Source organism: Chlorocebus sabaeus, chromosome 8 (genome assembly GCF_047675955.1).
Source record: "Chlorocebus sabaeus isolate Y175 chromosome 8, mChlSab1.0.hap1, whole genome shotgun sequence".
Taxonomy (NCBI): Eukaryota; Metazoa; Chordata; class Mammalia; order Primates; family Cercopithecidae; genus Chlorocebus; species Chlorocebus sabaeus.
The window spans coordinates 55,822,048-55,848,242 of NC_132911.1; the positions used below are offsets into that span (position 1 = coordinate 55,822,048).

The 26,195-nt window shown below is 39.7% G+C and overlaps 1 protein-coding gene across 1 annotated transcript in view; it reads right to left on the reverse strand.

Annotated features, from left to right (window-relative positions):
- The window catches only part of PXDNL (peroxidasin like), a 508,882-nt gene that overhangs the window by 327,498 nt on the left and 155,189 nt on the right, over window positions 1-26,195 (reverse strand). Inside the window, exon 2 of the mRNA XM_073018080.1 lies at window positions 8,589-8,660. Coding sequence (XP_072874181.1) covers window positions 8,589-8,660 — 72 coding nt within the window. The remainder of the gene's footprint in view (window positions 1-8,588; window positions 8,661-26,195) is intronic.

The window sequence follows — 26,195 nt, forward strand, 5'->3', positions numbered from 1 at the left end:
GATCAATTCAACAGGAAGAGCTAACTATCCTAAATATGTATGCACCCAATACAGGAGCACCCAGATTCATAAAGCAAGTCCTTAGAGACTTCTAAAGAGACTTAGACTCCCATACAATAATAATGGGAGACTTCAAAACCCCACTGTCAACATTAGACAGGTCAACGAGACAGAAAATTAACAAGGATATGCAGGAATTGAACTCATCTCTGGAGCAAACAGACCTAAGAGACATCTACAGAACTCTCCACCCCAAATCAACAGAATATACATTCTCCTCAGCACCACATCACACTTATTCCAAAATTGACCATATAATTGGAAGTAAAGCACTCCTCAGCAAATGTACAAGAACAGAAATTATAACAAACTGTCTCTCAGACCACAGTGCAATCAAACTAGAACTCAGGACTAAGAAACTCAATCAAAACTGCTCAACTACATGGAAACTGGACAACCTGCTCCTGAATGACTACTGGGTACATAACGAAATGAAGGCAGAAATAAAGATGTTCTTTGAAACCAATAAGAACAAAGATACAACATACCAGAATCTCTGGGACACATTTAAAGCAGTGTGTAGAGGGAAATTTATAGCACTAAATGCCCACAAGAGAAAGCAGGAAAGATCTAAAATTGACACTCTAACATCACAATTAAAAGAACTAGAGAAGTAAGAGCAAACACATTCAAAAGCTAGCAGAAGGCAAGGAATAACTAAGATCAGAGCAGAACTGAAGGAGATAGAGACACAAAAAACCCTCCAAAAAATCAATGAATCCAGGAGTTGGTTTTTTGAAAAGATCAACAAAATTGACAGACTGCTAGCAAGACTAATAAAGAAGAAAAGAGAGAAGAATCAAATAAACGCAATAAAAAATGATGAAGGGGATATCACCACCGATCCCACAGAAATACAAACTACCATCAGAGAATACTATAAACACCTCTATGCAAATAAACTAGACAATCTAGAAGAAATTGATAATTTCCTGGACACTTACACTCTCCCAAGACTAAACCAGGAAGAAGCTGAATCCCTGAATAGACCAATAGCAGGCTCTGAAATTGAGGCAATAATTGCCTACCAACCAAAAAAAGTCCAGGACCAGATGGATTCACAGCTGAATTCTACCAGAGGTACAAGGAGGAGCTGGTACCATTCCTTCTGAAACTATTCCAATCAACAGAAAAAGAGGGAATCCTCCCTAACTCATTTTATGAGGCCAACATCATCCTGATACCAAAGCCTGGCAGAGACACAACGAAAAAAGAGAATTTTAGACCAATATCCCTGATGATCATCGATGCAAAAATCCTCAATAAAATACTGGCAAACCGGATCCAGCAGCACATCAAAAACCTTATCCACCATGATCAAGTGGGCTTCATCCCTGGGATGCAAGGCTGGTTCAACCTATGCAAATCAATAAACGTAATCCATCATATAAACAGAACCAAAGAGAAAAACCACATGATTATCTCAATAGATGCAGAAAAGGCTTTTGACAAAATTCAACTGTCCTTCATGCTAAAAACTCTCAATAAATTCAGTATTGATGGAACACATCCAAAATAATAAGAGCTATTTATGACAAACCCACAGCCAATATCATACTGAATGGGCAAAAACTGGAAAAATTCCCTTTGAAAACTGGCACAAGACAGGGATGCCCTCTCTCACCACTCCTATTCAACATAGTGTTGGAAGTTCTGGCCAGGGCAATCAGGCAAGAGAAAGAAATCAAGGATATTCAGCTAGGAAAAGAAGAAGTCAAATTGTCCCTGTTTGCAGACGACATGATTGTATATTTAGAAAACCCCACTGTCTCAGCCCAAAATCTCCTTAAGCTGATAAGCAACTTCAGCAAAGTCTTAGGATACAAAATTAATGTGCAAAAATCACAAGCATCTTATACACCAGTAACAGACAAACAGAGAGCCAAATCATGAATGAACTACCATTCACAATTGCTTCAGAGAGAATAAAATACCTAGGAATCCAACTTACAAGGGATGTAAAGGACCTCTTCAAGGAGAACTACAAACCACTGCTCAGTGAAATAAAAGAGGACACAAACAAATGGAAGAACATACCCTGCTCATGGATAGGAAGAATCAATATCGTGAAAATGGCCATACTGCCCAAGGTTATTTATAGATTCAATGCCATCCCCATCAAGCTACAAATGAGTTTCTTCACAGAATTGGAAAAAACTGCTTTAAAATTCATATGGAACCAAAAAAGAGCCCACATCGCCAAGACAATCCTAAGTCAAAGGAACAAAGCTGGAGGCATCACGCTACCTGACTTTAAACTATACTACAAGGCTACAGTAACCAAAACAGCATGGTACTGGTACCAAAACAGAGATATAGACCAATGGAACAGAACAGAGTCCTCAGAAATAATTCCACACATCTACAGCCATCAGATCTTTGACAAACCTGACAAAAACAAGAAATGGGGAAAGGATTCCCTATTTATTAAATGGTGCTGGGAAAATTGGCTAGCCATAAGTAGAAAGCTGAAACTGGATCCTTTCCTTACTCCTTATACGAAAATTAATTCAAGATGGATTAGAGACTTAAATGTTAGACCTAATACCATAAAAACCCTAGAAGAAAACCTAGGTAATACCATTCAGGACATAGGCATGGGCAAGGACTTCATGTCTAAAACACCAAAAGCAACGGCAACAAAAGCCAAAATTGACAAATGGGATCTAATTAACTAAAGAGCTTCTGCACAGCAAAAGAAACTACCATCAGAGTGAACAGGCAACATACAGAATGGGAGAAAATTTTTCCAATCTACTCATCAGACAAAGGGCTAATATCCAGAACCTACAAGGAACTCAAACAAATTTACAAGAAAAAAAAAACCCATCAAAAAGTGGGCAAAGGATATGAACAGACATTTCTCAAAAGAAGACATTCATACAGCCAACAGACATATGAAAAAATGCTCATCATCATTCATCATCAGAGAAATGCAAATCAAAACCACAATGAGATACCATCTCACACCAGTTAGAATGGCAATCATTAAAAAGTCAGGAAACAACAGGTGCTGGAGAGGATGTGGAGAAATAGGAACACTTTCACACTGTTGGTGGGATTTTAAACTAGTTCAACCATAATGGAAAACAGTATGGCGATTCCTCAAGGATCTAGAACTAGAAGTATCATGTGACCCAGCCATCCCATTACTGGGTATATACCCAAAGGATTATAAATCATGCTGCTATAAAGACACATGCACACGTATGTTTATTGTGGCATTATTCACAATAGCAAAGACTTGGACTCAACCCAAATGTCCATCAGTGACAGAGTGGATTAAGAAAATGTGGCACATATACACCATGGAATACTATGCAGCCATAAAAAAGGATGAGTTTGTGTCCTTTGTAGGGACATGGATGCAGCTGGAAACCATCATTCTTAGCAAACTATCACAAGAACAGAAAACCAAACACTGCATGTTCTCACTCATAGGTGGGAACTGAACAATGAGATCACTTGGACTCAGCAAGGGGAACATCACACACCAGGGCCTATCATGAGGAGGGGGGAGGGGGGAAGGATTGCATTGGGAGTTATACCTGATGTAAATGACGAGTTGATGGGTACTGAAGATTTGATGGGTGTAGCACACCAACATGGCAGAAGTATACATACGTAACAAACCTGCACGTTATGCACATGTACCCTAGAACTTAAAATATAATAATAATTAAAAAAAAAAAGAAAGAAAGAAAGAAAATCCAGGCCAGGCATGATGGTTCATGCCTGTAATCTCAGCACTTTGGGAGGCCGAGGCAGGTGGATCACCTGAGGTCAGGAGTTTGAGACCAGCCTGGCCAATATAGTAAAACCTCATCTCTACTAAAAATACAAATAATTGGCTAGGCATGGTAGTGTATGCCTGTAATCCCAGCTAGTTGGGAGGCTGAGGCAGGAGAATTGCTTAAACTCCTGAAGCAGAGGTTGTAGTGAGCTGAGATCCACTACTGTACTCCAGCCTCAACAATAGAGACTTTGTCTCAAAAATAAAAAAATCCAGTTATTCACCTTTGAATTGATTCTACAGTTCTATATCTTAAATGCTCCTTTATTGTATAGAGCAAAATAATGACAAAGTCAAGAGATTAAGAGTAATACTCAAAATTTAACAATGTACAGGCAAAGATAAAAATAAATAAATAAATAAGTCTTCCAGTAGATTTTAAAGTCAACTATTTGGAAGTTTACTCTGATCTGCCCTGATTCTTCTCATTCACCCTATAGCCACCCATACTGTTTCTGCCATGATCGACAATAAATTTTGAAAAATAGATAAGACCATTTAACTTGGTTTTATTCTCCTGATGTTGTGATTTTGTTTTGTAGGATAATAAGAGAAATTTATCAGGAAGAGATCAGCCAGAGTCCTTTTTACATTGCCTTACCATGACCATCTTCCAATAAGCTAGCACTGTATTCAGTGCTCAGGCCCTATTGCTTGTGGAAATTGCCCTAAGAGAACTACATCTAGGATCAGATCGGGTCAATAGGCAGAAGAATTGGTCTTAATGTTGGTGAAGCTCAGTGCAATTTATGCTGCAGTGCCAAATTTGTGGAGATAAATTAGTCTATTAGCCACTGGTGAAAAGGTTGATTGTTGAACAGCAAAAGTGAAAATAATGCATTTACTTTTGAATTCGGTAAGAGCAAAGACAAAATGACCTAACTCTTATCAGCGGTTTTGTCACAAATCAATCACTAGCTCATCATATGCCACTATCTTCTCAATACAAGCTTTACACAAAAAACTACCACTAATATCACGTGCTGTCCCCTGAGACTATATACAGACTGGAAAAGAAAACTTTTTATTTCCAAAAGACATGATTGTGTACTTACAAAAATCCAAAGGATATAAGCAAATGAGTAGAATTAGTGAGATTTAATTTAGTAAGGTCACTGGAGACAATATCAATATACAAAACTCAATTGCATTTTATCTACTAGCATGAAATAAATAGAACATATAATTTAACACCATTTAACAATAATATTAATACATACATTAACTAACTATATGTGATACTTATTTAAACATTCTACATACTGCATCTATATCTATATATCTTACCTAGGAATAAAGCGTAGCATATATATTTGGAAGAGATTCAGCCAAATTAGAATAAACAGACATAGATGAGTGTGGGGAGAGAGAGAAACGTGAATGTGGCAAAATGTTAACTGGTGAATTTAGGTAAAAGATACACAGCAATTATCAAGCCCTTCTTTTGAGATTTGGGTAGCTTTGAAATTTTCAAAATAAAACGTCAGAGGAAACATTAGTAAACTTAAGGTTTAAGGAGTTAGATAACTTGCTACACTTCACAAAACAATTGGAAGGACCAGAAATACCCCCCAGCTCCTCCCATTTGACATTCTTCTCAAGGTTCTTTTCACCTTGCTTTTCAATTAGGCCTTCCTTCCAGAATGCAGATGAGTGAGGAGTGTCAGTCCTAGAATCAGATCTTCGTATTTCTGTTGTTGCTATTTAAATAGTGGCATGCATTTATTTTATTTTTGTGGTATAGTCTAACCTTTTGTCCTTGGCATTTATTAGCTATTGCTGTTCCTCCAGGGCTCAATCATCTTTTTTATAAGCATAATTGTGTTGTCCACAGTTGAATTTGAGCCTGTTTCCCAAATGTATTACTCTTATCAGTTTCATCCAGAAACTGGAAGGCGGAGGCACCCTGGCAAGTCACAGAGCTCTGCCAGGCACCACTTCGCTGTGCTGCAGCGGGTGAAATTCAGGGTCTGATAACATATCCTTGATATTACCCTCTAGTACTTACGCTCCAGCAATACATAACATTTCCAGATTTTTTATTAAGTAAACCTCTTAGCAAGCTCTGTTTAATACAAAAATGCCAACTCTTTTTGAGAAAACCCTCTCTTTTACAATATAGAAGCAATGTGGTTGGCATTTTTTTAAATTGTAAGAAAACAATGGAGTTTCTATGCAATTTACTATAAAGGCAACCCAAGGAAATAGAATCACCAGATGCTTGATTTCGCTTTGTGATGCTATGTTGGTATAGGAGCCATATGGTCAAAATTTTTAATATTCTTCATGAAAATTTTAACTTTATTTTTAAAAAATGTGTCCTTATTTCTTTTGCTTTTACAATAAATTAGTAAAGACCTTTGAGTCTTCACTTAACTTGTCTAACAGAAATTCCTCTGAAGCCTCAGGAGTGGTGTCTCATTGCTTAACTCATTTTCTAGACAGAAATCTCTCTCTCTTTCTCTCTCTGACTCTCTCTCTCTCACACACACACACACACACACACACCAACCACATGTACACACAACTTACTGTTTAAATGATCTACCATCTGTATTCCAGGGAAGTACTCTTCTGAATGCTATCATGAGAAACCATATAGCCAGCAGTTAACAGTTCAAACTGTGTGGAACCCTGACTCTGATCCTTTCTATCTGCCTTAATTTGGGTAAATTACGTTACAGCCAGGAACCTCAATTTCCTCATCTGTAAAATGAACATAGTAACACCACAAAGCATGAGAGAAGGGAATATAGATAATGTATATAAAGCAACTGGTATAAAATGAGGCTTACAATTAACAGCGTAATTACTATTTTATTATGGTTTTCTAGTAAAAAATATTTAGAAACAAATTAATATTATCCATGGTTTCTGCCAAGTGAAGAAGTGGATTATTCATCAATAATTAATGTTCATCGATAATTGTGTACTGTAACTCCAAAATGTGGCCAAACCCCAATAGATTTTATCAGTTTGTCACACTCCTCGAATTTTTTAAATGGCAACTATCTCTAATGAAAATATTTGAAAACATTTTATCATATTCACCATTTAATCAATGAATAAAATATTTGGTTATCTATCATATAGATGTTTCAGTAGACAGTGGTGAAAGGCTTCATTGATGGTGCTATTCAACTATTGGACACCCCAGAAATACTCATTAGAAGATACTCAATAGGCTGGGCACGGTGTCTCATGCCTGTAATTTCAACACTTTGGGAGGCCAAGGCGAGTGGATCACGAGGTCAGGAGATTGAGACCATCCTGGCCAACATGGCAAAACCCCGTCTCTATTAAAAATACAAAAATTAGCTAGATGTGGTGGCAGGCACCTGTAATCCCAGCAACTCAGAAGGCTGAGGCAGGAGAATTGCTTGAACCTGGGAGGCGGAGGTTGCAGTGAGCCAAGATCGAGCCACTGCCCTCCAGCCTGGGCAACAGAGCAAGGCTCTGTTTCAAAGAAAAAAACAATAATAATCAAATGCAGATCTTTGGGCCCATCCTGAGAAGCCCTAAATTAAGATCCCTGGGGAAGAGGGCTGGGAATTTGCATGTCCACAGGCACTCCAGGAAATGGTTTTGTAATTGCACTTTGATAATCATTGCTTTATTTTAAAACAAAGAATAAACCCTGCAGTCCTTACTTTCTTATGTTCTTACATCATCCCAAACAGAGACACTGTGATAAAAATATGTGTGTTCCGGCATCAGTTACTGGAAAGAAACCAGATGGGAGAAACACAAGTGTAAAGTTATGATCTCAACTCTAAAGTTAGAAGGGCTAGCTTGACCTGAATATGGTGAGTTCCGCCAAGTTGATAAAATTGCTAACTCTATCATGAGAATATTATGACAAGAAGACAAACACACCCACATGGGTCTAGCCTCACTGAACATTCTTAACTTTCAGTGTGTTCACTCAGTGGATTAATCTAAATGCAGCATAGGAAGATTTTACACATTGAACCTCCGGTCGTCACCTCTCATAGGTCTCTTCTCCTTATAGCACTTACTATACATAGAGATTTTTTTATTACAGACATATTACAGTTGGGTGTTGGCTACCTGACTGCCCCACAATGTCAGACCATCAGTTCTATCATAGCAGGGGCATGTGCATTTGGATCCAAATACAAAACCAGCCAACTGGTAGCCCACAATAGATAAAAGATACTCTTGAGTGAATAAAATAAATGCCTTTTAACTTGGAAACATTTATCGGTGCTTAACCCTAAAGTTGTCATTTTTTCTCTATGTGATTTTTTTTTTCATTTAAAAACTATCATAAAACAGCATCTCTATATGATTCTAAAGTTTCTCTTTGTTTTAGAGTATCACAAATAAGAAGGCCTAGTAGCATACTGAGTAGAGCATGCGCTTTGCAGTTAGGAGGTTGTGAATTTTAATTTCATTTCTGTTGCTTTCTTGCCAAGGGACTCATAGACAAGTTATTTAACTCCTCCTTCTCTCTATTTCTTCTTCACGTGAAGCTTTTCTAAACCAATAGAAAACAAATAAATTGGATAAATAAGAATCTCTTCCACGTTCAAAAGGTTATAAAAAACATAGGCAGTGTAAAGAAGCAGCAGAATTTTCCCAGTTATAAGACATCTACAAGGTGTCATTCTTCTACTAGCTGTTCTTGATGCTCAGAATGATTTTCATGGTAAATTTCAATCCAACCAGCAAATAATTTTAGGAACCTTACAGATAAGCAATAAGTACTCACAGAGTGTTCAAATTCTTGAGTTTCTTGAAGGCGCTCCCTGGAATTTCTCTTATTCTGTTAAACCTCAAGTCTCTGGGAACATAAAAAGGTGAAGAACAATTACAATATGTTGACTGTATTCTGCCATTATTTCCAGAAGCTTGAAAGTTAAATCTCCTTTTATGATCAAACGTAAGTACTAAAGGACTAAATATAATTAAGACAGAACGAGTGCACATCATACACTAATCATTAGGGAGGTGCACTGTTTACAGAAAATTTTGCATCTCTGGGGCCATATGCTTGTCACAGGATGCCAGACAAATGTGGCTACTTATAGAGCTCTGCAAAGTGTTAAAGACAGTTACACCATTTATTTTAGGTTTTATTTGTATGCCAGTAAAACAAACTCTATACATGGCAGCATGTCAATTGAGTACATTTAGTTTGGAAAATAATCGATGTATTAGATGTCACATATCGACTCAACACCACTGTTTGAATTTACCTAAAATTATTAATTACTTAATTTTTCTTCACAGTACAGGAATACAATGGCCTTCTATGAAGTATTAAATCAACAGAAGAATTAGTTTGAGAGAGACGTTACTCCACAACCAACATTCTCTTTCATGAATTCACATCTTTTTTATTCAGAATGTGAATAATTGGGTGTCAGCTACGTGCCACCTATCATGTTAAGTAATAAGGATGCAAAGATAAGCAAGATAGGATCCCTGCTACTGAGCCAGGTAGTTCAGTGGGGGGATGATAAGGAAGTTATTACAGGACTAGGATGTATAGTGTTTGTGATGCAACAGAGGATCAAACAAATGCCATGCACACTTGGAAGGCTTAGGGACTGCCCTGCCTAGAGCCCCTCTATCAGTTGGAGAATGAGTCTCCCCATTCCATGTCATTATGGTAAAGACGTCAAGCAGGGGCCTCTTCCTGCCCAGAACAGGGTGGTTGACTGGGGGCAGCACCTCCACGGACATACTGTTTCTTCCATGGGGAACATATGACCCAAGCAAGGCCAGCAGGAGGGGTTTTTAAGCATTGACGTGGCTGCTGAATAAAACAGTCATATTCTGTCTCTGGGGTTCAGAGCTCTAAGGAAAATGAGCATCTAGGGCCACTAACTCATATTGTCCACACTAGAAAGCGCCAGCCTAGGGATAAAGCCCAGGAAACACATAGGGTCAAAATAGCAAAAGAAAAAAACAAAACCCTGGACCCAGGATTGCCTGAGACCAAATTTACTCCTTGACTTTCCAGATCCCTGACACCAGGAACTGTCATTTTGATAAACTAATTTGAGCTGAATTTCTATCTCTAATGCAAGGAGTATAGAACAAAGATGAAGTAATTTGCTTGGGAATGTTAGGACCAAGGAGAAGTATATCAGGAAAATTTTATAGGATGCTAGAATGGCAGTAATAGAATAAAATGAAAACAAAATCTTCTTTACTTCCCTTCAATTAATTTCTCAAAACAAAACTCTTCACCACCATAAAAAGTTATTCTATCGTAGAATACTTGACTTACAAACTTCATAAGAGTACCTTAAAATCTATCATCTATCACTTTATCTTTCTCTAGACTTTGCCAAAATGAGCAAAATTTTATAGGAGCTATTATTTTCAATTAAAGTTATTAAATAACTCAGTGACTATACCTCCTTGCTAAATGGAATGTACAGCGTATATGTCATGCATTGCTGTTTAGTATGTCTATACTCTATTGGTAAAAGAAACTGTAAGTTATATGAGATCCTCCCTATAAACATATAAGACATTAAGTTATATAGACCCAAATACCCTGGAAACCATTGGTTTCTCTTAAAAACAGAAGCTAAAAATTAATATTTATAGAAAGGGCTTTCCTCTTGCATTAAACAATAGTCCTAATAATTCTCCCAAAATGAGATTCCAACAATACAAGAAGGAAGCAAATATAAAAAGATAAACCATTTTCCTTATTTTAGGCTTTGACATTTCTGAAAAATTCAGAAAAGTACAAATGAGAAAATAATAATCCTTACTGTCTACATCCAGAATTAACTACTATTAATATTTATACCTTGATATAGTTGCTTCTACTCATAATTTCACTTGTGTATTTTTACTACATAAATTATATATAAAAACACATTGTAGATAAAATGAACATCTTTTAAGCACCATCTTAATTTTAGCTTTGTCTCCCACACCAGATGTAACCACTCATGTATTTGACACTCCTCTTCAGACATACATTTCTATGTATGTGGATAAATATAAGATGAAATGTAAATACATACAGATACTTCTCGACTTATGATGGGGTTATGTCCTTATAAATCCACTGTAAGTTGAAAACATTACAAGTCAAAAATGCATTTAATACAACTGAACTACCAACATCATAGCTTAGCCTAGCCTACCTTAAACATGCTCAGAACACTTGCATTAGCCTGCAGTGGGGCAAAATTATCTAACACATACCCTATTTTATAATAAATGTTGACTATCTCATGCAGTTTACTCACTATTGTACATTACATCAAAATTGCAACCATTTAACAACATGGTAAAGTCAAAAATCATAAATTGCACCATTGTGAGTCAAAAACTGTCTATATATGAAAATAAACCTAATATATGGGCAAATTTAAAATATTTTGTGCTTTTAAATTTACAAAAAAATGCTATCAAATGTTATATGGTTGTTAAAACTTACCTTTTCCCTTCCACTACATATTTTCTATGTTATTCCTTGTCTACACATAAAGGACTAGGTATTTTTGTCTAACTTCTCCACAGTACTCCACAATGCAGACAGACTACACAGTTCCTTTATAGATTCCTTTACTGACAGACATTTTGGTTGTTTCCAAATTTTTGCAACATTATTTACTAACAATATTGCAATAAATATGTATGCATGTCTCCTTGTACACTTGAAAAAAATGTCTGTCTATGCTAAATATTTGGAATTGGAATTGCTAGGTTATAGGGTAGGTACATCTTCAGTTGTATGAAATGATGCCATTGCAAATTTTGTTTTCAGTTACATACATTATAACGGTAATATAACTGAAAATAATGTGAAAAGATGCTTGAACTCATCACCAAATTACATATTTAAACTTATCACTGGATTGATTTGAAAGCCAAGGTGCTATATGTATCTGTTATCAGAATTTCCTTCTTGTTTTTCTCCACAAGTAAGCAGACATAAGCTTTTCTCCCACAGAGACAGTCTTTGTTGTAAGCTGGTGCCATAGCAAGGTCTCCAGGGTACCCAGGCTCACCCAGTGGACTGTAAGACTCTGCCCACTGACTTTGGCCATGCCCTGTTCTCACCACTGAGGCATACTCAGGGACTCTCTTCCTGAGAAGCAGAGTGTGGGCTGGGCTGGGTGCAGTAGCTCATGCCTATAATCCCAGCACTTTGGGAGGCTGAGGCAGGACGACTCCTTGAGCCCAGGAGTTCAAGACCAGCCTGGGCAACATGGCAAGACCCCATCTCTACAAAAAATACAAAGATTAGCCAGGCACGGTGGTGCACACCTGTGGTTGCAGCTACTCAAGAGGTTGAGGTGGGAAGATCACCTGAGCCCAGGAGGTCAAAGGTATAATGAGCCATGATCACACCACTGCACTCCAGCCTGGGCCACAGAGTGAGACCCTATCTCAAAAAAAAAAAAAATGATTGGACTCCCAAAGATTTTCTCCAGATTGACTTAAATTCCAATAAGTCATATTCAAATACAAGTTGTAAAATAAATGTGATCCTCTTGAAATACTATGTGTAGCTGAGACTGAATGCAAAATGTTGTTGAGATAAAATCAAAAGTCTGAACTTGAGCCCCTTCCTGAGGAGACCCAGGCCACACAGCTCATCCAGCGAGGTGTGGGACCTCCTGCTAATCCCTGGGTTGAACACAGTCTCCAGATTTGTTGTGAGTAGATGCTTGGCTATCATGGCTAAGAATCTCATGCTCGGAGAGCAAAACAAATGAGCTGAGACGCTCAGAGAATACTGTCTTACCAGGCTGATTTCTGTTTGCGTGTTGCACTTGTTTCTCTGAAATCTGAGAAATATTCTTTCTGGCAGAAAGCCTGTCTTTCCGAGTAAAAGATCAACCAGCTCTGTACCTGAGCCAAAAGCATTCCTATTGAAGGTAAAGATGCAATTAAGTCACCGGAATGGCACAAGCCTGCCACCGCAGAAAGAGAGGCAAGCAGGTTCCTGTCTCCCTGAGCTACCATGAAGGGCAGGAGGGAGAAGGTGATTCCTAAAAGCTGGGCTGTTATTTTATTGGGAGACGCGCACTCCTGTGCACTGCTGCCCGCAGCCCACTTTTGGCATCAGAGTGAGGGCAGACTCCGCTCCCTGTAGCCAGACCCTCTGTCAGTCACTCCGATCAGCCCCACTCCAGCTCCTGCCACAACGCCTCCCTCAGGCGATGCCCTTTGTGACTGCTCCTCATCCAGCATATCAGAACGGTGCTGGGACACTGTAAGGACACTGCCACGCTGCCCGGCCTTGGAGTCAGGGGAAGAATCAAGGAGATTTTTCCACACCTCTCCCTGTTGCTCTAAAACAAGTCTTCTTCATCATTTCATTTGACAGCCCTGTCATTGTAGAAATTGGAAATACATTTTCCAGGCTTGAGACGATCGTCTGGAGGACACCCTCTGTCTTGACTGATTCCCAGTCATATCCCCAGCTGAGGAAGGCTCCTGAATTTTCTCACATCTCTAGTGCACTTGCTGCCTTCCAGTTGCCTCACAGCCAGGGCTTGAGGCCATCTTCCACTGTTGTTTGCTGGCCCAGTATTAGCCTGCTGTAGTGGTTAATTTTATGGATCAACATGGCTAGGCCATCGCACCCATGGAACTCAGCTTGTGGCCAAACACCAATCTAGATGTTGCTCTGAAGGCATTTTTTACAATATGATTAATATTTAAATCAGTAAGCTTTGAGTAAAGCAGATCACGCTCCGCAACGTGGTTGAACCTCATCCAATCAGTTGAAGGCCTTAAGAGGAAAGCCCCGGGTCCCCTGAGGAAGAGGGAAGCTGCCCCCAGACTGCCTTGGACTTGAGCTGCAACATCGGCTCTTCCCTGGGTCCCCAGCCTGCCAGCTGCCCTGAAGATATCAGAGCGGCCAGCCCCCACAATTGTGTGAGCCAATTCCTTAAAATCTCCTTCTCCATATACATACACACATCCCCTGTTCCCTGGTGGGCAGGTGTTGGTCTGGCAAAGTCTGTAAGGAGACCACAGTGTGAGGAAAGCCAGAAAGGAAGGGCAGACCTTGCAGGAATCTTGTCTGCAGTTAGTGTGAGGCAGGTGGCAGTGGGGTGATTTTTTTCTTTCTTTCTTTGGTACGTTTGATACTTATCTACAGATCTCCAACAATAGCTAAAGCACTTATACATAAATAGGAATACTATAAAAGCTTCAAAGAAGACACTCAAACAACTTTATAAAAGTTCTTCCATCTAGCATCTTCACTTTGCTCCTCAATGAAATTCCCAGCCCACATCTACACTATTTTCCAGAAAACGATTTCATTCCCCCTCAAGCTCATGGATTAGACCAAGGAGAGCTGAGACTTGCTCTGCTAAAGCGCTTGTTCACAAAGTCGCTGGGATCAGAAAATCAATTACAATTGACCTTCCTTATTTTCGGGTCTGCAGATTCAATGGACTGCAGATCAAAAATATTTGGAAGCAGCAACAAAAAATAAAAATATGGCCAGGCGTAGTGGCTCATACCTGTAATCCCAGCACTTTGGGAGGCTGAGGCAGGCAGATCACAAAGTCAGGAGTTCGAGCCCAACCTGACCAATATGGTGAAACCCAGTATCTAATAAAAATACAAAAATTAGCCGGGCATGGTGGCAGGCACCTGTAGCCCCAGCTACTTGGGAGGCTGGGGCAGGAGAATCTCTTGAACCCGGGAGGTGGAGGTTGCAGTGAGCTGAGATCGTGCCACTGCACTCCAGCCTGGGTGAAAGAGCGAGACTCCATCTCAAAAAATAAAATAAATAAATAAAAATAAAAATAAATAAAAATACAAACTTTAAAAAATACAGAATCATAACTATTTGCATAGCACTTACATTGTATTAGGTATCATAAGTAATCTAGAGATGATTGAAAGTATAGGGGAGAATGTGCATAGTTTATAAGCAAATACTACAGCATTTTCAATCAGAAACTTGAACAGCTGTGGATTTTGATATCCTGGGGGTTCCTGGGACCAATCCCCCTCAGATATCAAAAGAACAAGTGTACTTTTTGGGTCTTACTGTTGAGCACTGTCAGGCACTCATGGGAAGTTAAAATAGGTCAGCAGCAAGGGAGCACATATATGTATAAACATAAAAACTAAGGGGTGCGCATTTCATCAACATCCCAGTTTTTAGAAACAACCAGTACTACTTTTATAAACTTGAAAGACTTGATCTTTTTTAAACGAAGCTGGCTTGCCGATCAGTCAGCCCAGCCTTTGACTTTACCTAAGAGAAAGCCAAAAGAGAAGTGGAGAGAACAGAAAGGCACTCCCATACTCATCCTAGCTGAAGCTCCAGACACTGTTTCAAGACAGGTGTTAACATGATGATTTTAGAACTGAAGTTAAGACTCAGAACATCAGATTCCCCTCAAAGCAAAGCCAGTGGCCATGGGAAATGACCCTTAAGTGTGTCTGCTGACGCAGCAGAAACTCCCTCACTGCCTCCATTGCCCCGCCTGCACTTAAATGTGTTGTGAGGAAGCTGAGACCCCAGTGATGGACCAGCAGGTCCACCATTGGCCGACCACCAAGGGCCCGAGGCTGCACCGGAAACCCATCTCCTGATTTCCTTGTTAGTATAATTTCCACCTCCTTATCCTAAACTGATTTCCCACTTTCCTCAGGCAGGGCAATTAGTGTTCCATGTTAAATCCCTTCTCTTTGAGGGATTATGTGGTTAGAACTAACAAACACCCTTTATTTCCTCTAATGAACTGACAATGACTGAGTTAATGGAAGGTGTTAACCAGCTCAAGGCAAGTCAGCCTTGACAGGAGTATGAGGCCACCTTCTCCAGGTCATTAAAAGCATCCGAAAGGAAAGAGAGTATTGCAGTTTTGACGGTGGTATCCCTGTATGTGGGAATCCGGTGTAAACTGAGAAAACTCAGAGAGAACAGTCCCTTCCAGATTTGTTCATCTGCTATGTCTAGTTCTTCCAGCAGGTGTCACTAAAACGTAGCCCTCTCTTAACAGGTCAGAGAGCAGGTTTCAAGAGCCATGAGGTGGCCAGACATGGTGGCTCACTGTGGGTGCTGTAATCCTAACACCTTGGGAAGCCCGAGATGGGCAGATCACTTGAGATCAGGAGTTCAGGAGTTCATGACCAGCCTGGCCAACGCAGTGAAACCCTGTCTCTACTAAAAATATAAAAATTAGCCGAACATGATGGCACATGCCTGTGATCTCAGCTACTTGGGAGGTTGAGGCAGGAGAATCACTTGAACCTGGGAAAGGGAGGTTGCAGTGAGCGGAGACTGCACCACTGCACTCCAGCCTGGGTGACAGAGCAAGACTCTGTCTCAAAAAAAAAAAAAGAGAGAGAGAGAGAGAGAGAGAGAAATGAGGGGGTTTGATCTGTCCTGAACATTGCAGTGGGAGAAGGACTAGGCTACATCCGAAGAGCGTCACTGGGTCACATTCATTTGCGTGTGAAAATAGTTTCCAACTGCAAAGTCTAACTCTGAGGTCATCGTATGCCGTGTTATATAAAGTAATGTCTTTCACTTGGAAATAAGAAGCTCTAAGTGAATTTTTACACAAAACTAAAGCATAACCTCTTGAATTGCTAACTTTGTCATTCTGGAGAAAGTGAGTTTAAAAGTAGTAAGATTTAACTTTTCAAATGAATTAACATAATTCAGTTTTAGGATCATTGTTACATTATGCAATGATTTCCACTGTTTCTGTGCCCCACACACCATGTTAAATGCGGCTCCTCCAAATGCCTGTGTGCCTGGGAAGACAAACTGGCATTACTGGATCTCACTAGACAATTCCAGCACATTTGCACATGAGCCAATAAACACAGCATGAAGACAGAAAATGATGGAATCACTGAGATCAGACTTGGTTATATCTTTATCCGGCATTATATTTACCTTGACTGTCCTTCCTGTCTCCTACTGCTCAGCTGCTGCTTGGCTCTGGGGGACTCAGACACATCCTCCCAGCCTGGTTCTTGACCATTTATATAGCAACCCAGGACTTGGCAGGAGTGAGATGCGCTCCCAGATGCCCTGTGGTCCCACTGTGGATGAAGCTGAGCCTGTCTGCATGGTTGTCACCCATCTTCACACCCTGGCCTCCCCCAGCCCTTCCAGTCACACTGAACCTGCTCATCACAGCCTGGTCATACTGTTTTCCAGCTCTATGCAGGTGCACCTGTGGTTCCTCTTCCTAGAATGCCCTTGCCTTTCCTCTCTCCTTCCCACATCCATGGTGAAGTCGAGGGCAGCACACCTCCCAGGGAGCACCCGTGCAGGAGATCAGGAGAAGCACAGTGGTGGCAGCTGCCCTGCCAGCTGCACCATCTGCTTGGGTGCCTCTTGCTGCCGATGCCAGGACTGGCTGCCACACTGGAATGTGGGTTTCAAATTCACCCTTCCTTTCCTTAGAAAGACATTCCCTGACAACTGCGCTCTGGGAACCCCTGTGCTCCCCCAAGGCCTTTGCAATGGAGGCAGTTAGCGCAGTGGTTGGGAGTGCACGCTTCAGCCAGGGAAGCGAAACACAGTGGGTCTCCCTGGCCACCCTTGAGCCCGGCGGCTTGGATAGGCCCACACGCTCTCAGGACTCCTTATCTGAAAATGAGCATAATGATGCTCAGTACTAAACGTGAGGATTTATCCAGAGCATTTAGAATAGTGGCTAATAAGTGCTTGTAGTCATGACATGACCAATATCAATACAGACACTGCTTTTATAACATTTTAAACACCATGGTGTCATTGTCTCATAACTGTCACTGTTCCCACCCAACACAGCCAAACTGAGAGCTCCTGAAGAGCAGGGAAATGTCTAACTATCTTCTTTATATGGAAAATAAAGCATAAATACTGACACAGAGTATAGAACCAAAATAATAGCAATAATAATATTGTTAGTGAATGAATCACTTATGGCTAATAATTGGAAAAATTCAAAGTATTCTTTCCTTCCAATTCAAAACCAATTGTTTAAAGAAAAGAAAACTCCAGTTAACAGAATGTACATTCCTCTACAAGGCTAGCCAAGCCGGTCACTGTCACTTGTGGTTCTGTGGTTCTGTGAAGATCTGCCTGAGTGTTGGGAAATGTGTACCATACACCACAAAACTCAAATCTCCATACACTTCATTCCTGTGATGATGCGAGGAAGCTGACAGAGACAGTGGATTTTGCAATAGTCTGGAACTGTCAACTATGCAATGTTCTTTTAGGAACCTATATTTGTCTGTCAAAATTTTAGTGAATTATTTAACGTTTTTGCTCTATCTCTTACACCGATATTTGGATACCAATGATAACAACCGAAAAAATATTTAGCAATTTTGTTGCATTTCTTCTTCTTCAACCCACTGCAAGCTAACCTCCTCCTTTATCACTTCATTCAAATCATCCCAACCTAGATCACCTCCGAATTCTTGACGCAAAGTCAGTGAACTGGAGGCCTCATTTTCCTTGATCTTTTGGTGGCATCTGATCATGTTAGCTCTCTTTCTCTTTAAGCTACCCTTAATCTTCTCCTTTCTCTTTAAATAGTCTGTCTCAGACTCTTTTTCCAGACCATGTTCTTCTGCCTGCCTCTGTATGAGCCCTCTTCTCTCCTCCCTTGACCTTCCTTTAGCAATTCCATCTACTCTTTGGTTTCCATGAAGCTATATATAAGTAAGTAAGCAGAAAGTATACACATGAGGAAGCATAAGTGTGTGTCTATACTTAAAGAGATACATGTACATATATACATGTATATATACATATACATACCCACAAACCAAATCTTTCCCTTTCTCTTATTGACCATGCCCTTTGTACTTGACATTAATCTACCCATGTGACCTCTCTAATAAATGGGTTACCAGAGATACCTCTCAACTTTGCCCAAAGTCTTAAAAAAATCCTCCTCTTCTCCTCTTCTCACTATTTTTCTATTCTCAGCCCAGACACAAAATCAGAGTCCTAGGAGCCACCCATTCTTTCTGACTCTACACGCTCATGCAGCTACGAAGTTCTCTGCACTTCCCAAGTGAAGTCCTCTGTGCTTCCCAAGTGAAGTCCCATGCCGGCATCATCACTGTCCTGATGGGCCATTCTCCTGCACTCTGTACGCCCCTCTTGCATGCAGCTGTGGGGGTCTTCATAGGAAAGCAAACTATGTTGGTTTTTCCGTTGATTTATTTTAATTCTCCCAGTTTAAAATCCTTCCAGACATGGATTTCCATCACCAGCAGAGGCCAACCTTAGTGGCCTGTGTGGTCTGAGACCCACCCTGATTTTCTTTGTTTCTCTCCCTTAGGCTTGCCTCTGATACCCTGTGCATAAGCTCAGCCCAGTGCTTCCCACCCCAGCACACTGCAGGATGTGTCATACTCATCATCATCTCATCCAATTTCTTTCTAGAATTCCTTCTCATCATCCAATGTTAGAAAATATCCATCCATCTTCAAAAATTCTGCTCAATCACGATCTCTTCCATAAAGCCTTGAATCTGATAAGAAAGCCTGATTATGCCCCCGGCTTGCTAGCCCCTCCCTTGGCTGCTATTCTGTAAGTGCCCCAACAGCCCACAGCTTCTGTGCCTACAGAGCATGGCCCCAAGTCACTGTGTTCATTCAACAAAAAGATGAATGAATGAATGTTTTACACTCCTTGAAGTTCCAACAAAATGTACCTTTTCCAAAAGCAGAGTGTTTTTCTTTCTCAACCCTCCATGTTAGCTCTACTAACTTTACACGTGGTGAAAACTGCACAAAATGTATTTATCTATTACTTACACAAAAATGGTTGCCCCCTTTTCTTCACCAATTTGATATTTTTCATGGCCGGTTTACTGCAACAGTATTTTTGTGTTGTCATTTTCCCTACAGTGAGATCAGCAAGAACTTTTCATCCAAAGAGCTATGGATGCCAAATACATAAATGTCTACGACCTCGCTACACTATAGAACTAGATAGCGACCCAGAGAAATCACTGTGCCAAGAATGTGACCGCAAGAGCTAGGGGCTATTCACAGCAGAGCTGTTTGGAAGTACAGCTTCAGTTCTTCTTGCTAAAAACGCACAAGGAGGGGGCTACTTTTTCTGAATCCATTTGCACTAGAGACATGCTTTGAATTAGCCTCTAGTATACGATTACATCACGTTTGCTCATTCCATGGCAAAAACCTTTTGTTTTAAAAGTCAGAAATGAGTTTTCACAAATCTGCTTCCATCTGCATTCCATGCCTGAAAATCATCCTGTGTGAAATGTCAGCTGACACTGAACTCGCCTGCAACATGGCTGAGCACCGGTTGAGGAGACACCGGATTCACCGTTTCTGATTTCACAGGTGAGGAATTCTTGTGCCAGCCCCAGAAAGTTTATCACCATTGTAGCCATTTAAAAGAAGAACCGACCAGTTGAGTATTTTGGTGAATGTTATTCTTCCTCTTCCACAAATATTTACCATAATCCAAGGCTTCTCTCTCTCTCTCTCTCTCTCTCTCTCTCTCTCTTTTGGTTTTTTTTTTAGATGGAGTCTCACTCTGTTGCCCAGGCTGGCATGCATTGGCACTATCTCAGCTCACTGCATCCTCTGCCTCCTGGGTTCAAGCAATTCTCCTGCCTCAGCCTCCTGAGTAGCTGGAACTACAGGTGAGCGCCACCACGCCCAGCTAATTTCTATATTTTTAGTAGAGATGGTGTTTCACCATGCTGGCCAGGCTGGTCTCAAACCCCTGATCTCAAGTGATCTACCTGCCTCAGCCTCTGAAAGTCCCGGGATTATAGGCGTGAGCCACCGTGCCTGGCCACCAGATATCTCTGACAGGATCGTGGTAATAAGACAAAAGGCTGAAAGGAGAAAAGCACTCTTACGAGAAGGATTTTGCTTAACTTATGGTTTCAGCAGGGTCTACAACATGTCTGTACAAATGTATATGACTGCTGGTTCTGTATTTCAGTTCAGAGGATCCGGTCGTAATTCATAATTCATATAATATTGTCTATATCCCATTTACATACACAATTCTGGCATCATTATCAATATTACTAAAAACTCAAATAGTATATTAAACAATATCATCTTTTCAAAAAATTATTCTTCCTTTAAGTGATATGTGTAGTAAATACTTTAACATATTTTTGTCAAATATTCCAGAAATTTATGGAAATATTAGCTAGTCAGAAGGTCCATAAACTTTTAAATGTTCTTGCATATAATAACTGATCAAAAACCATTTGTTGACAAATGGTAGATGGATGGATGGGTGGACAAGTGCATGGATGGATGGATGTAGGCTCTTTGGAGAAAATAAATATTAATTAAAATAAATATTATTAAAAATAAATAACACAGTAGCTTGCATACTGAAGTCACTCAGAAATTCTATGATAAATAAATCTGAATTAATGAATAATAATGAATGAATATATTAAAATATCAACTTATTTTCTTCCTCAGGTGAACTAAAAACAATTATTTCAACATTATGCTGAAAGAAATGTTGTTAATCAATTATTTTGATTCAGATTTTTAAAATGAGGAAATACAGTGTAGAAAAGTTCATGGAATTAACTAGGATCAAAAAGAGAACTACACTTTAAGTCTTCTGACTTTGATTAAAGTGATATTCCATTAGAGCACATTATTATTTACTTCTAGTAACTGAAAAAAAAAAAACTTCTGTTATGACCTACTTTCAGAATATATTATAATGAGTGAAGGAATACTGTACAATTCATTGTAGTTTCTAGTCAGCAGTTTTATTGTATGACTGCAATGACGGAATAATTATAATTGCTTACTTAGGTTTTGGAAACATTTCCAACCTCCCAGCCAATTTGTAATTTAAGGCATCCGTTAGACTCTTGATTAAGAGATGGTTGGTTGGTCAGACTTTGGAGGGGTAATTTCAGGGTTTCATATGGGCTACAGATTGGCAGGAATTTACCACATATATGGGCATACACATACACACAACACACACTCTAAAAGTTAGATGGAACTCCTGATTTAATTAGCCAAGGATTAGAAAATGACTATCAAAAGCAAAATGTCCATGCTGGGCAGAATTAAATTTAGCCAAGCTTCCCTGACCCCTGGAATCCAAAACAAAGACAAGTTAATCTAATGGATGGGATTTCTTAATCATTTATAAAATGGTACTTTTTTCACACACATTTTTAAAAAATAACTCCATGAACACCTTAAGAATATAAATATACTCCATCTTTCCATATGTTCACTAATTCAACAAATTGTGAACAATGAAGTAATACCATTATGAAGATTTCTTGCTTCAGGCTGGGCACGGTGGCTCACACCTGTAATCTCAGTACTTTGGGAGGCCAAGGTGGGTAGATCACTTGAGGTCAGGAGTTCTAGACCAGCCTGGGCAATACAGTGAAACCCCGTCTCTACTAAAAGTATAAAAATATAGCCGGTTGTGGTGGTGCACACCTGTAATCCCAGCTACTCGGGCAGCTGAGGAAGGAGAATTGCTTGAACCCAGGCGGCAGAGGTTGCAATGAGCCGAGACCATGCCATTGCACTCCAGTCTGAGCAACCAGCGAAATTCCATCACACACACACACACACACACACACACACAAGATTTCTTGCTTTGAATGGAAGAATTACATGAAGAGAATACAATCATGCCTGACTTAATGATGGTTATACACTCATAGAAATGTCTTGTTAGATGACTTTGTCCTTGCACAAAGATCATAGAGTGCATTTACACAAACCTACACATGGCAGAGCCTACTACACACACAAACTATATAGTGTATAGGATGTACTCTGTTGCTCCTAGGCTATACACCTGTGCAGCATGTTACTGTACTGAACATCGTAGGCAATTGTAATGCAATGGTAACTATTTGTGTGTCTAAACATAGAAAAGGTATAATAAAAATATGATATTATAATCTTATGGGACCACCATCATATGTGGCTCATCGTTAATCATAACATCATTATGTGGCACATGACTGTATCTCCAACTTTTTATTTATCATTTTAAAATTTTTCATTGCTGATAAAATGTGATGCAGTAGAAAGATCACTAGATTTTACAATGAGATTTGTTAACCCACTGCATGACACTAGCAACTCTCTTTAACATCTAGAAACTAATGTGTCCCCCAATGAGGAAAAGAGGAGCTGTATTTGGCTCTGTACTAAGTGGCATTCCTGGAAAATCTAACAATTACGTATAAAATTATAAAATCACCATTAGTCTGTGTTAGCTTAATAATTCTTACCAATATCTTTCCATTGCTATGCATAAAGTAGAATGCCATAACTCAAAATTCTACTGAGGAATCTTAGGAAACTTCAAAATGAAACAAAACTAAGAAAAATAAGACTTTAAACCAAGTATTGGGTTCAAAGAATATGCAAAATGCAAAACCTTTGTAAAGATCATTTATGTTAGCCAAGAAACAATTGTTGTGTGACTTGACTCGAAATAGTATGAATTTTGTGGTATATTCTTATTTGGAAGACTTGACTTGAAATAGTATGAATTTTGCTGCATATCCTTATTTGGAAGAGATTGACAGACAGAATTCCATTCGATTGCAATTGAAGCTGGTGACTAGAAAGAACCAATGTTTTCGTGGGTACACAAATACACATATTCATGCAGAGAGAAAAACAGCAGTTGTACATGGTACTTGAAATTCATTTGCCCCAAACAAAAATTTTATAGCGTCCTCCTTCTTTGGAATTAGAAGCTAATACATCCTGGGAAGTTTTCTCCTTTTGTGGTCTTCCAGAAATAACAGCAACAGAGACGTCTATAATTTTTCACTTTTTACAAAATCTATTTAAAAAATAAAGGGTTGAGTTTTCTCCAGAGTAGAAAAAAATTATACACTCTACCACCACCATCATTTTTCAAATAATCTACGAATTTTATTTTCAGAGTTTACTTACAGTAAACCAGAAGGAAAACCAGAAATTAAGTGGAACTGTTCTCAGTAGCCCCAGGCCCCTGTCTCTCCAGACTACTCCCACAGGACTGTGGCCCCAGACCAGCTCCCAGCAGGCTCTGCCAAACACTTGATCACTTACAGACCTTCGCTCCCCTCTCCTTTATCCCAAATTGCCCTGAACCTCCATTCTCACTAACTTCACCACATGTCAGAACACTGCACACTTACTTTCTCTCCATCTCCTCCCTATCGCACACTCACCAGTGTGTAGTAGTGATAAACATTTCAGAATGAGTAGACAAATTTGAGTTATTTGAAGAAGGTTAATGAGCACATATTTTAAATAATGATTACCAAGAATTAGCATGGTTTCATCAGGAATAAATTAACTATTGCAAGTCAAATCATTATTTTTTCGAGACAGAGTCTCACTTTGTCACCCAGGCTGGAGTGCAGTGGTGCCATCTCAGCTCACGGCAAACTTCATCTCCCAGATTCAAGTAATTCTTGTGCCTCAGCCTCCCAAGTAGCTGGGATTACAGGTGCATACCACCACACGCAGCTAATTTTTGTATATTTATTACAGACAGGGTTTCATCATGTTGGCCAGGGGGTTCTTGAACTCCTGACCTCAAGTGATCCACCTCACCTCAGCCTGCCAAAGTGCTGGGATTAGAGGCATGAGCCACCATGCCTGGCCTCAAATCATTGTTGAACAGAGTCTTGGAAACTGACTAATGCAGCAAACATAATAGAAGTGGCTTTAAGTAAATTATCTCACAAGGACCAGGTGGAAATGTTGTGAGAAGTTGATCCATAGCTGCAGGATGAATGGATTAATTTCACATTAGAAGGCGATTTCTACAAGAGTGCTGGAATCCTATGGCTTCGTTTCTGCTAAGTTCAACATCGTATTAATGAAAAGGAGAATAGTAGAGAAGGAAATGTCAAAATTACAAATAACCTGAAGCTTTTGGGGAAAGGTCATATGGTGCCTATTAGAGTCATACTCTAAGTCGCTGTTGGAATCATGGCACATTTTAAATATAAAAGAAATACAAAAGAAATAAATGTTCTTTTCATTGCAAATAGCATATTATATAAGTCTAGGGTGAGGAGAAATAACTTTGGGACTTAATTTATATTATAAATTAGTGCTTTTAAGGACTACACACTAGGTACTCCCCGAGTTCTATAAACTAAAAATAATTAGTTCCATGGAAAGCTAGTATTAGCCAGTTTTAGTCAATGAAAATAACTAAGAAAATATAATATTGTACTATTAGACTATAGAAGAAAATTCACCAATTTTAAGAATATATATTCCTGATTTTCTCTGAAATTCTTCGGTTGTGGGTGAAACTTACAAGAAAACAGGATTAAATTCAGGAGAAATAGATTCAGATGGTGGAATGCAGATAAACCATATTAGAGGAGAAATGATTGAAAAAACTGAGGGGTGTTGAACTTTGAAAGATGGGAAATACGCACTCACTCTCTTCAAATATTAGAAAGTATAGAAATTCCAAGTTTTACACATATATGTTTAATTGAACTAAGTGACCAACAAACAGAGAATGATAAATAAATTATGGTACATCAATATTTAATGATGTGGGGAAATGTTCACAACATAGAATGTAGTTCTGAAAATAGTGTATCAAGCCAGAGTTCAATTACAATTTCACAGCTGAATGTGTTTACAAGCACATACGGGAAAACCTATAAGAAAAGATACTAAATGCTAATAGTGACTATTGCTGCAGGGTAGAAATATGGGCGACTTTCATTTTCTTTTTTATTCTTTGTTACATTTTCCAAACTTTACACAATAAACAAACACTTCTTGGGGATGGTTCCAAGATAGCTGAATAGGAACAGCTCCAGTCTACAGCTCCCAGCGTGAGTGATGCAGAAGATAGGTGATTTCTGCATTTCTAACTGAGGTACTGAGTTCATCTCACTGGGACTTGTCGGACACTGGGTGCAGGACAGTGGGTGCAACCCACTGAGAGTGAGCTGAAGCAGGGCGAGACATCGCCTCACCCAGGAAGCACAAGGGGTCAGGGAATTCCCCTTCCTAGCCAAGGAAAGCCGTGACAGATGGCACCTGGAATCGGGTCATTCCCACCCTAATATTGCACTTTTCCAATGGTCTTAGCAAACTGCACACCAGGAGATTACATCCCACACCTGGCTTGGAGGGTCCCACGCCCATAGAGCCTCACTCATTGCTAGCACAGCAGTCTGAGATCGAACTGCAAGGCAGCAGCGAGGCTGGGGGAGGGGCGCCTGCCATTACTGAGGCTTGAGTAGGTAAACAAAGCAGCCAGGAAGCTCGAACTGGGTGGAGCCCACCTCAGCTCAAGGAGGCCTGCCTGCATCTGTAGACTGCACCTGTGGGGGCAGGGCATAGCCAAACAAAAGGCAGC